The sequence below is a fragment of the Polistes dominula genome, unplaced genomic scaffold (genome assembly GCF_049000335.1).
Source record: "Polistes dominula isolate Pdom_NZ unplaced genomic scaffold, Pdom_raw_medaka contig_24, whole genome shotgun sequence".
Taxonomy (NCBI): Eukaryota; Metazoa; Arthropoda; class Insecta; order Hymenoptera; family Vespidae; genus Polistes; species Polistes dominula.
This window is the reverse complement of record NW_028301150.1, coordinates 6208000-6221526: the sequence shown is the minus strand read 5'-3', so window position 1 is coordinate 6221526 and position 13527 is coordinate 6208000. Positions and strand designations below refer to the sequence as shown.

The following is a 13527-nucleotide window of genomic DNA, read 5'->3' as shown; positions in this document are numbered from 1 at the left end:
TTTCCCTTTTCTATTATTTTTTTTGTTTTTTTTTTCAAGTTGCCGCAATCGTGTGCCATTGCTAGCAGACGACGAGTAATTCTATCAGACGACGCGTCGTTACGCGGGTACTACGTAGTCTTTTTTAAAAATAATACAAATCGGCTTAGACTCATTAAGGTAATAAAAAAGCAATAAAATCAGTAAAATCAGTAAAATCAAGGAAAATGGATGCTGAAGCGTTCCTGGATATGGCCAATCAGGTCATTAAATTAAAAATGTTTCCATACTTCGACATCGCTCATTCTTTACTTTGTGCTTTACACGTCAGAGAGGATTTGGGACCCGGTAAGTCCTAGCCTACCAGACTAAATCTAAATTTAAAGATCTCACCGAGCTTATGCCCCGAGATAGCTTCTACGGTACTCTCTAATCATTTTCACGACAAACTTGATCATCTAACACATTATATCATTATCTTATTATTATTACGAAAATGTATAATAAAATTTCGTTATTTCGAAAATATTCCTTTTAATTATTCTAAACAATTTTTTTTACTTACTTTTACATTATTTTATACGTTGTATTTTTTATTTAATAAAAATATTAATTTTATCTGTGATTTATATTTAATTAAAAAATTTTATTTAATTATCCTTTATTATTATTTTCGTTTTATTATAATAATAATAATTATTATTATTATTTTTATTATTATTATTATTTATTAAAATGTATTGAAATAATAAAAATAAATAATTTAAGGCCAAAATGTATTAGATTAAATCTCATAGCATGACTATAATTAAGTAAAGTGTCCAATTTGTGGAATCTATTTTCAGAATACTGCTATAAAGATAATATTATGTATTTTAATCTAGCATGTTTGTCGTGTGCGAAAGAATCTTATATAATTATGTTAAATATTAGAGAAAATTCCAAATTTTATATTTTTTTAATCAATTTTATGATATTAAATATATTGACGTTATTTATATTTTGTTGAGTGCGTATTTAATATATAATCGATATTTTCCAATTATTTTTTATTTAATTATTTATTTGTAATTTTTTTTTAAATTGAATAAAAATAGTCATAAGTGTGGTCGTATTGCTTGAAGATTTGATATAATGTTTTGTTATTTTTTATTAACATTTTTTATAATTATTATTTTTTTTATTAGCAGGTAATATAGTTGTGTGTTGTTTAATAATAACATAAAATATGTGAATTTTTTAAAGTATTATACTTAACGCCACTATGGACAAATTACATAATGTCTATGTTACCCTGAATAATAGAAAATGATTTCTCAATAACTTTCAATCAAGCACGAAGGATGTCATTGTTAACGATATTTCCTTAAAAAAAATGAAATTCAATTCAATTCAAGGAAGTCACTGTCATATTTTCTTCTTGTGTCTAACAGCTAACGTAATTTAATACAATTTTATGCTTTTTATTTTGCACCTAATTAAGTTTAAGCTTTTAAAAATTAATCCTCAAACTTTAATCTTACAGAAATATTATTATTATTATTATTATTATTATTATTATTATTATTATTATTATTATTATTATTATTATTAATGTTATTGTTGGTATAAAAAAAGAGTTCAATTATAATGTATGTTATTATTTTTTGATACGACAGGTGCGCAAGCTTTCTCAAGAAAGCATCCATTATCATGTTGGCTCTCAACGATGCTAGTTGTATTTGCAAGCAGTATGCTTTGCAACGGATTACTAGGCGAACCAATTTTAGCGCCATTAAAAAACACACCGCAAGTTATAGTTGCAACCGTTGTTTGGTTAGTATACATAACATAATATACCTTTATTAAAATATATTCATGATTTATTCTTACTAAATATATATTTTTTCTAGGTATATAGTATTTTATACACCATTTGATATTGGATACAAAGTAGCTAAATTTTTACCGGTGAAAATTGTGTGTTCTGGAATGAAGGAGATATACAGGTACATTTACAATTTTATTAACAAACTTAACAAATGAATAATATTTATTTCCTTCTTGTAGATGTAAAAAAATTTATGATGGAGTAACTCATGCAGGAAAACTCTATCCGAATGCGTACCTCATCATGATACTAATTGGAACGCTTAAAGGTACCGCTTTCTTTCATTAATGATAAATTAAAAGATGTTCAAATAATGATATATATATATACATATCATACATATAGTATATATGTATATATGTATACATAATATACACTAATAATGAATAATATATTTTGTAGGTAATGGTGCTGGATTTACAAAACTTTTTGAACGACTCATACGTGGAGTATGGACACCTACCGCTATGGAATTTATGCAACCTAGCTTGTACGTTTCTATATTTTTGTCAATATAAATGTTATGAAATATATTGAGTATCGTAATGTTAAAAAATTTGATTTATATTTCAGCCCAACTAAAGCATCCATGGTTGCATCAATTATATTTGTATTAGATAAAAAAACAGCTCTTATATCTGCGCCTCATGCACTGGTATACTTTGGCATAGTCATTTTCTTAGTCTATTTCAAGGTAAGATAAGCTTTAGATAACATTCATTTTTTAAAGGAAAAAAAATAGATAAGTATTGTTATTATTATTATAATTTTTTTTTTTTTTTAATTATTATTATTAATATTTTATATAATCTTTTTTACAGCTATCTTCCATTTTACTTGGCATTCATGATCCGTTCGTACCCTTTGAAAATCTATTCTGCGCCCTATTTCTGGGAGGAATTTGGGATTCGCTCGCTAAATTATTTGGCCGAGCTCAAGCAAAAGACGATAAAGCGGACGCTAAGAAAACAAATTAAGTATTTACAAAATATTCAAATATCCTTTCAACTGTTTCTCGTATACAGTTTTTATGGATTATTTCTTGACGCAGATAATCACAATATCTGTAAAAAAAGAAAAAGCAAAATAACGCTTTCGTTAAATGATAATCAAGATTAAGAATAATAATTTGATTGAATTTTAGTCAAATTATATGCATAATTTAAAAAAAAAGACCTTTGACAAATCGTCAAAAAGCTAAAAAGGTATACTAATTCTTAATCGTACGTGTTTTAATGTTAATCAAACCAAAGAGAAACGGCTCGTTTAAAAAAAAACAGTCTGACGTAAGAACTCGATAGACTGCTAATATTAATTCTTTTTACAAATAGACGAAAAAATATTTTAAATCATCATATTAACTTATTCTTATGTGCAATATTATTGAATATATATATATATATATATATATATATAGTGTCCTGATTTTTAACTTAACTTATTAATTATTTATTTCAATTATTCGACGAATTACGTTCTATATTTTTGTCTTTATTCTTCTTCTTTTTCTTCTACATTTTCGTTCGTCTCAAACTAATGAATATTTTTAAAATAATGATTTGTTACCTGAATTGATATTTCCTATTGTATGTTCTATAATACAAATAGTAGTTTTTGTACTATTCCATATACAAGTGTAAATCTATTTAACTCCTTGCACTATAATAACGCGTAAGACTGGTGATACTTATGAATCTTACGAGCCGAATGTAAGAAGCATTGAATATAGCATTAATTTTGACATGCAGTTTTACGCGTTAAATTATAATGCAAGGGTTTAGGGATGATGCGCTTTTTATCATATACATATAAGTGCAAAAATTAATTTAACATATAGAGTGATTCTTATGAATATGACATATTACATATACATATATATAAAAAAATATATCTTAACAATAACTCTATTAAAGAAAACCAAATACTTCCTAGTATTGCATTCTATACAGAATTAAACGATAAGAGGAATGAGAAAACTTTTATACTACTTTGTTAAAATTTATAAACAAAAAGTATGTCACATCCACGTTAAACACTTAAACCCTTAAACTTCTTAAATACAATATCATGTTTATGAATAAAATAAAATGCTTGCGTATATCGTAACATGTTAATTAAAAATAATAGACAATATGTGTTGTCATTTGTACGATAATTATTATAAATATTATATGTGTATTTTATAGACGTCGTATATATTCTACGTATTTACAATTTGTCGAAGTATATAGAAAACTTTATTTACGAACAAATAATATTTCAACATTTTTAATTTTATGTACGATCATTACAGACATACGAATGACAATTACATTACGATCTATCAAATTAAAAAAAAATTTTATTTATAGAGCAGTGTATTTTATATATATATATATAAATTTTTTTTCTTCCATATATTCGTGTGTTTAGTCTGATTAAATTTGCACTGTATTTCGCAAACGATCGTACTGATTTTCTTAATTAGACAAAACAATCTTCGCAACGACTTCGAGGTAGAACTTTGTTCCTTTCGACACGAGCATGACAGTCATTTAAATTTAGAATTAAATCTAGTAATATTATTGCAATAACAATCTATAAAGTTACCAATAATGATAATATATTATTGATATGATTTAAATATATCTACCAGTACTATCTATAGTAGTGCCTTAAATGTGTACACGGGGTGACTTAAGATATGTGCGTACAACTTCAGGGCTAGTTCAGTTTGTTGAAATAAGAAAAAAATAATTTTTCTAATCACACGCTCGATACGAACGCTCTTAAAGTTATCTCCACATATTTTAAAACACCCTATATATCCTAATTTATTATTTTACAGTTTTATTATTATAAGTTACCCAAATGGACATATAAATAGTATATATATATATGCATATTAATATAATATTTTAATAAATTAAGTATTATCAAGACATATTATACAATAAGCGAAAATCATACAGATGCAAAAGTGAACATAGGTTTTTAAACAAATTTTATCGTTATTATTAATAGCGCCATAATTTTATGATATACCATATACTATTTAACACCAACAAAAAATCTTTAACCAAATAAAAATAATATTTCTAGGTTAATTCTATAGAATTTTTCTTTTATTTATATATAAACAATAGATCCTGTAATTTATTTATTCGATTAAATCGAAAAACAAAAGAGATTATGATTTAAAAAAAGTCAATTCAATAAATTCGTACAATTTTTAAATTCAAACAATTACGAATATTTCACGCACCTAAAATTGTGACTTCTTATTGGTTAAATAATGGTTAAGTAATTTGCCTGCGTACATACAGATGGCACTAGTTTCGATCTTCTGAATAAACGGTTATTTTTCAAAAAGTCAACGCAACTCATTTACGTTTAAATCTCGAAAGTTTATTAAGATTGATTAATGATTATGAAATATTAAGAATATCACACTTTATTACGTAATCATAATTATCTGCTATAATACATCAGAGAGAAATTTTTTTTTAACACGAAGAAAATAAAAAACGATTATAAAGTAAACGTTCCAATCTCTAAAAAGGAACTTTTAGGAGACTCGGTTGTAAAATCTTATAAAGAATTTTTTTCTCACGGTAAAATGTCGTGAGAAAGTTATTTACTCGACAGGTCATACCTGAGAAAAATGAAAATCTTTGACTTCGTCAGGTTGGGAATCAAGTATTGGTGTTACGTAAATATAACCGTACATAGAAAGAAAACGTAATTATAGAGACTATTATTTGTACGAATGCAAGTACCACTTACTTACCTGCTCTTACATATAATGTGAATTTTTCATGCGTTGACATTTAATATGTCTTATAGAAAACTAATATTATATATATAGATTACATTTATACAGCTATCTAACATTAAAGAAATTTAATTCGACGAAGAAAAAAATAAAAATAAAAATAAGGAAAGAAATATTAAGATAATCTTAAGGATGACTAACAATAAAACAAATAGGATACATGATGACATTCATTTAGCAGAGTATGCTAATACATTCCAATATTAGATATTTTCTTTTTTTGTTGTCTGGTTTCATTTTGACCTTTCTAGTTTCATTCTCCTCCCCGCCCCCTCCCACCTTCTCCTTTCTCTTTCTCTCTCTTATTCTAATTCTGCTCCCGTCTCTCCTTTTCCATCAAGCCGTTTTCTCTTTCCTTTCTCTTTTTCCAATCTCCTATCTTTCTCCCTCTCTAAAACTTTTCGTAACTACTCCCTCCACTTTTAGTGCCTACTCGCAGTAGGACAAGAACGCAGGCAAGTTTAAACCTCTGTCCACTCTCTGTTATCAATCAGAAGAACCATGCAGTGCAACCTGTTCAATCCGAGATGCTTGCTGTTTATCACCGCATTCTTTACGTTTTCCAATGATGTGACCTTGGTATGTATTTAATATAAGATTTCTTTTAATATATGATTTTTTTCATATATCTAAATTTAATATTTAAATTATTATGAATATTATAATTATCCATTGAAAAATGATCTGTATAAATACTTGATTTTATTATGTTCTCTAAAGTAAAGTAGCACATGGCCATATAAAATTCATTGATCCTACTTTGTACGAATTCTCAGGTATCCGGCGATGAATTAAAACCAACACTCGTAAACGTTCATGTTTACTACGAATCACTATGCGGTGATAGTATGAGATGGATAAAGGATCAACTCGTACCCAGTTACCCGTTCTTGAAAAAATATCTTAATATTACTCTCATTCCGTACGGTAAAGCAACGGTAAGCGATAACGAGTAAATATCTTATTTCTAACATTCCTTTGTGATATACTCTAAATAACAAGAAAAAATACTTAATGATTTATATATTCCTTTTTTCATTTCGTTAAAAAAAAATTTGTTGTTTTTAAATATGCTTAATTTTTAAATGTACCCTGAATAATATACAAGAATTTAGATTTTACAACATTTATATATATAATAATGTAAAATTATTTTTCCGTAAATGAAAATAATAATATAATATTATTGATAATTTTCTTATCGCTTTAAAAAGATGAAGGTCATCATCAATTTTACTTTTCGATTGACTTATCTCAAATATAACATTTAGCAATCACGCGATTCTGAAACCGGTTTATGGCATTTTTCGTGCCAACACGGATCTTCCGAATGCCTTGGTAACAAAGCACAAGCCTGTGCTATTCATGCCACAGAAACGAATTATTACGAAGAAAATGAACGACAAGATCAAATAGTTAATTTAATCGGTTGCACTATGAGCGATAAATATCCACCAAGTGCTGTTGAAACTGTAAGTTCAATTTTATTCTTTTCATTTTTATTATTATTATCCTATTTTTATTGTAATTTATTACTTGATTGATCGTATGATAATAATTTTTATTTTATTTCATTAAATATCAAATTACTGTGTCAATCAATTAATTAATTATCATTAATCGGTTTTCCTACAAAATTAACGGATTAATTAGTGTCAATGTTTAATTAATATCTTCAAATAAATAATTGCATGTTATTAATATTTAATAAGTACTGTATGACGTAAATAAAATGTTTTAATTGATAAACTAAAAAATATTTCATTTATTCTATTTTCAGTGCGCAACGAAACAAAATTTGAAGGAAGAAACACGTAAGCTTATATCAGAATGCATTAAAAGTCCTGTAGCAGACAATTTGCTTGCTATTAACGGCGATAAAACGTCGGCTCTCAATCCACCTCTTTCATTCGTTCCAACAATAATAATTAACGGAGTAAGTATAGGAATCATTATGATTTACATTTTTTATCTAAATATCACATAAATGTTTATCCCTATATCGTATGAATCTTTTCAACAGGTTTATTCGAAAGAAAATCAAGATGCCGCGTTGAGCAATTTCTTGCAATTAATTTGCAGCCTCTTATCTGATAACGAAAAACTTTCGACTTGTTCGACGTTTTAAGTTAAAAAACACAAAAATATAAAAAAAGAGATAAAAAATACTTCTATACAGTTAAGTTTTCGTGTACGATGGAAAGAACAGAAAAAAGATGTAATTAAGGTAAACGAATATCATTGTTGTAATATTTAATATTGTACATGCATACTATTATGTATTTTTATTTTTCGTAAGATATATATATATATATATATATATATATATATATATATATGTATACATACAAGTACATCTATGTACAAAAATATATACGATCTTTTTTCTAATATACAGGATGAAATAAAAAAGTCTTTTTTCCCATTTTTAAAAATTAGCTATTACAACTTTTTTGCTTTAATTATGTTTTCATTAAATATTACATCACAAAAGCTCTTTTTTCCTTGGTTAATTAGTCATTTATTTTGATAACGATTAAAAAGTTATATTAAAATATCAGCTATACTCTAGCCATAATTTATACAGCTGTGCAAAGTACGAACAAATTACTTAGATAAACGATTCTCTGGGGAAAGCGACGTTTATCTCATCTTGTACATATACGACGTAAAATTATATATGTTATTATTACTATTATTATTAATACTATTACTATTGCTACCATCATTAAAAAAATAATAATAATAAAAAGAAAAACAAGAGTCTTTAGTAAATGCGGCACGAGATCGGGTTTTTGCAAATACCCCATGTTTGCTTTTATACAATAACAATAACAATAATAATAATAAAATAAAATGATCTTTTGTTATATATATATCAATATAAAAAAATACAATTATATTAAAAAAATAAAATATGAAACATTAAACGTCGATAAATACGGCATCGTTGAGATTACTCAATTCAAGAAATTCTTTTTCTATGTCAGAACCAAGTTCTTGAAAATCAGGAACGTAGTCGATCGAACCATATCCTGTAAGAAAATAAAATCGTAATATTATAGGTTTAACATTAAACATAAACGATAGAAAAATAATCCCATGAATTCTATGCAAAATCGTATATAAATTTTGAAGCTAAATCGATCGATTGAAACATCGATTTACATTGGGTTTTTTTTTCCTTTTCTTTTCTTTCTTTTTTTTTTGTTGATATACCAAGAAGATAAAGCATCGAATTCTAAAAGTACACGCGTGTGTTACACGTGTCCATTATGTGGACCGTTTTGGCGCGTGCGTGAGCGTACGTTCTTAGGGTTGGACAAAAAAGTGAAGAATATTATTTTAAGACTCGGTGTGGGGTACACAAGTATAAAGCGGCAAACCTCCTCTGAGATTAAATATGAACGACCGAGCAAGCGTGCTGCACCAGTGTTATTGTCATCGTCTTATTGTTAATCGTTGTCTTTGTCGTGTCGTCATCGTCTTACTTAGCCGTTAACGTCATTCCACGTATGTGTTACTTTTTACCAATCAAAAGGAATCACGAGCACGTGCCATAAGTCTTACCATAAACATCCTTACGAATATAATTTTTCTTTTTCTCTCTTCTCTTTTTTTTTAACAATATGCATATAAATATAATATCAATCAATGGATTTGTATATAATAAAAAACAAATATATCAAAAATCTTACCGCCAGTATTGTTACAATCATTTTGAGCATTATTTATGTCTTCGATGAGAAAACGTTTCATGTATTCTATTGGCACATATTCTTGATGATTGCTATCTAAAGAAACGGAAGGTACTCTTTCACTTTCATACAAATTAGTGTAAAGTAAATCAATTTCATCTTCTCGACAAGATTCCGAACTTTTGAATGATCTGTAATTTGTTGAGGTTGGCGGACTGCTTGTTTGTCGTATTTGATGTAATTTTGCAACGTCAAACGTTGTTGCATCTTTACGATGTTCCGTAATTGCGTTGGATGAATTATTATAATCGATAGATATTTTATTATCCAACGTGGTCGTTGGTAATGTCAATAATGGGGTTGTTGGTTCTGCATGATTTTTTGCATGCTTTCTTAAGCTCGATGGATCCGTGTAACGCTTACCGCATCCACTTACTTGGCAAGCATAAGGTTTCTATAATGAAGTATATTAAATGTAATTATGGTTCCAATTTAAGGTATTTTTTGTTATAGGGTAGAAAGTATAATACCATAATATATGGTGCCCATTACTACAAAAGTACCATAGTGTACATACTATTAAAAAGATACCGTAACACATGCTAATTACACGATGATACACATATATACTTGACTATATGTATATCTTTCTAATTGTAAGATCAATATAAATATCGTACCGTATCGTAATGAGTCCTCTGATGTTTAGCTCGATCGCTACTATTGCTAAAAGCTTTCGAACAACCACGATGCTGACATGCGTAAGGTTTCTCTCCAGTATGCGATCTTTGATGAATTTTCAAATTTTCAAGTCGAGAAAATGCTTTTTTACAACCAGCAAACTGCAATAATAATTTTCTAATAGTAAGTAAACAAGTAATAAATACATTTTAATTAGATTCAATATGATGAAATAATAATGATTACATATAAATAGAGTAAACACATTTATGTTTGTGTGATTAAACTTACAGGGCATTTGTTTGGCTTCTCCCCACTGTGCACTCGCATATGTATGAGTAATTTGTACCTAGCGTTGAATGGTCTAGCACGAGGACAACCTTGCCAAAGACAAGCAAATTCATCTTGACCAGTTGTCGGTGCACTTGTTTGTCCTAAGTATGAATTGTCACCGTCTCTATCTTTTTCTTTGTCTCTGTCCCTCTGTACACGTCGTCCATGACCATGTGCGTTAGAAGAGGATGATTCTACGTGCCGCCTTTCTATATGTCTCACAAGACTTTCTTGTTCCGTAAATGCACTTCCGCAATCTATCCATCGACATTGATAAGTCGATGTGAAATTATTTTCTTCTATCGAAGTTCCACGATCTAATAAATAAATTTATTATTTATAAACTATAATATATGCCATTTGTTAAATAAAATATTAAATATTACAAATGGAATGATCACTTTAAGAAAATAAAAAATGGTGACTAACCGTAGGACGATCTGTCGCTAACTTCGTTCTTCGATATTACGTCAGATCTTGGTACACGTTGATCGGCAAGAAGCAATCCTTCGTTTTGCGGTAAAACCACCTGATTACCAAGATTTTCTTTAATCACATTTTCTTGATTAAAGTTCATCGAGGACAAAGTACTCGATTGCGAAGACACCAAATGACCAACGGCATAACAAAGACCATCAACGTTTTGAAACGGATCTTGTAATTCTTCCAAATAAGTTGAAGCTGAAGATGATGATGAGTCAAAGTTGGCCAGCAAAGAAGTTGGGTCACCTCGGATCAAACTCAAATCAAATTCATTTGTAGCAATTTGCATTGTGTTACCAAGTTCTTGAAACTCTTCGTTATGATGATTATGCGGACTGATCGAGTTAATTAAATTCGTGCTTATTGTCTCTTGATAATCCTGATAATCTTGATAATCGGGATATACGAAAGCTCGTGAAAATGAAAATGCCGTTCCCACCGATGGCAATCTTTGCCTTCCATTAGTTTTGTCTTCATAATAATCACCATTTTTCGTAATCTCGTTGGCCCAATTGTTTACTTCGTTACTACTGTTATTGCTTAATGAGCCCGAACGTTGATCGGAATATTGTATCGCAACAGATAATTCTTCCCAATCATTTTTCTTATTGCAAGAATTAACGGAATTAGATAAAAATGGCGTTGGTGATCCAATATTATTATCCACTTGCGAGGAATGATGATGATGATGATGATGATGATGATTAGTAGTAGTTGCAGTAGCATTAGTAGTACTAGTAGTAGTAGTAGTGGCCCAACAAGATTCTCGTGTGCTTCCAATAACGTTCATCGTAGATCTTATCAAAGGAGACGACGAATCAAGAAGATATTCTTCTTGATCGATCCTGTTTATCGAATAGACACGTTGTTGCCTAGCGTTTTCCCCGTTTTTGTCTTCTACGACGAGATAATCCTGTAGGTGCATATCTGTACGAGACACTTATTTTCTCTTTTTTTTTTCTTCAAAACGTCACAACGCCAACAACGACAATGCATTCGATTATATCGCGCGCTCGCGCGCGCGCGCAATATGTATATTATATTTCGTAATATTTTTTAATATCTACGGGATTTTGTAATGTACAACTTGTCTCTTGTTGTTATTAGTGTATATACAGTTGTCGTCGAACAGCGAGAACAAAGATTAGAATACACTTACTTGTAAAAATCGCGTTATAAAACACACCACCCGTTTCGTATTTTAATATCACCGCTATTTTGCGCCACAGTCGCGAGTTGACGAGATATGATAAATGGAAATTTTGCTAGCACTAACGTCTTCTCGATTGATTATTCCTTAGTTTTCATCTATTATTTGTATAGCAAAACGTATACTAGCATAAGATATTTTCTATTTATCTATTTACCTCCTATCTATGTATCTCACTCTATTTCTCTCTATCTATCTATCTCTTTCTCTCTCTCTCTCTCTCTCTCTTTTTATCTATCACTATATTTTTCAATAAATAAATGAAACAAAAAGAAACGAACTGATGAAAAAGATGATGCAAATGATTAACTCAAGAAAAAAAAGAAGAAGAAAAAGAAGCAAAAAAAAAAAATAGGGACGATAGCTCGTACAAGCGCGGCAGTCAGTGTTTGACCCTGAATTGATAAGAAGCGATCGTCGTAACGTTTGTAGAGTATTTCTACTCTTTCTCGCGTCTGCAAGAAGACTATCAAGGACTGAACAAGAAGATACTACCGCATTTTTACACCAAACCTAAAGTATCCCCTCTCTTTACTATTCTCTCTTCCTTCGGGATTTCTTCTTCTTCTCCCCCGCTTCTTCTAAAGACGATAAGGAAAGAACCCTCGAGAGGATACAACGACTACCGCAAGAAGAAATCCTAAGCACCGCCTACTCGCGTGGCTGTTGCAGGCTTCTTACGCGGGAATTTGCTAGAACATGCACACACGTTCTATGCACTTGTCCCTTTGAAACCCCTCTCTATTATTTCATATTCATTTTTATAAGTCATTATTTTGATTCTTTTCATTCGCAATATATGTTGACGATGGTACATATTATACCGTAACCCTGTATCCAACTGGCAAGATGCTGAGCAAATCAATTTTTTTTTTTTAAATAGTAATTTAAATAAACAATATCTATGACAAAAAAATAATAATTCAAATTAAAAAAAAACATATTTTATATACAGAAAATTTATAACAGCTGCTGACGTTCTTAAATTTACGTATGGCACTAATTTTTGATGTTTGACATTAAGTCATTTTTTCAATATCTATCCTTCTTTGGCAAATGTAATAAAAAGTAATAATTGTATTTTACGGAAAATACATCTAAGAAACGATCAATGACTTTGTTAAAACGATTGAAATGATCTAACAATGTTTTTCCATATTATTTCCGAGATACCTGTAACCATTCGAAACAGTTACAACTCGATTGTCATTCTATTGTAACCAAGTCAGATTCGAAGTGTGCCTCTTCGAAAAAAATACTTTTAAGAGGTTTTTATCTTAAAATAATATTCTTATATTATTCCTTTTATTATTTCAACAATTTTAGATTAATTATTTATAATTATTAATTACAAATTATTATCGTTCATTCACCGAATTGTATTTTTTTCTCTCACTATTTTCTTTTACTTTTACTTACTCAAATCAAAAATGGATTTTTCATAAACAACCGATTTATT

At 28.8% G+C, this 13527-nt stretch overlaps 3 protein-coding genes across 3 annotated transcripts; 2 read left to right on the top strand and 1 right to left on the bottom strand.

Moving 5' to 3' along the window:
- Window positions 1-36: 36 nt before the first annotated feature.
- Window positions 37-4935, top strand: LOC107066556 (trimeric intracellular cation channel type 1B.1). Its single transcript, XM_015321286.2, has 7 exons — window positions 37-327; window positions 1638-1794; window positions 1872-1967; window positions 2029-2117; window positions 2252-2339; window positions 2423-2543; window positions 2671-4935. The coding sequence occupies exons 1-7, from the start codon at window positions 207-209 to the stop codon at window positions 2824-2826; spliced, it is 828 nt and encodes a 275-aa protein (XP_015176772.1). The 5' UTR covers window positions 37-206; the 3' UTR covers window positions 2827-4935.
- A 1131-nt stretch (window positions 4936-6066) lies between these two features.
- Window positions 6067-8438, top strand: GILT1 (Gamma-interferon-inducible lysosomal thiol reductase 1). The gene is made up of 5 exons (XM_015321288.2): window positions 6067-6242; window positions 6440-6601; window positions 6935-7135; window positions 7444-7599; window positions 7687-8438. The coding sequence occupies exons 1-5, from the start codon at window positions 6165-6167 to the stop codon at window positions 7789-7791; spliced, it is 702 nt and encodes a 233-aa protein (XP_015176774.1). The 5' UTR covers window positions 6067-6164; the 3' UTR covers window positions 7792-8438.
- Window positions 8439-8533: 95 nt separating this feature from the next.
- Window positions 8534-13508, bottom strand: LOC107066669 (uncharacterized). The gene is made up of 5 exons (XM_015321510.2): window positions 10805-13508; window positions 10334-10692; window positions 10042-10203; window positions 9362-9815; window positions 8534-8698 (listed from the first exon to the last, which is right to left on the bottom strand). Exons 1-5 carry the CDS (start codon window positions 11781-11783, stop codon window positions 8589-8591), a joined length of 2064 nt encoding a protein of 687 aa, XP_015176996.1. The 5' UTR covers window positions 11784-13508; the 3' UTR covers window positions 8534-8588.
- Between the last annotated feature and the right edge of the window lie 19 nt (window positions 13509-13527).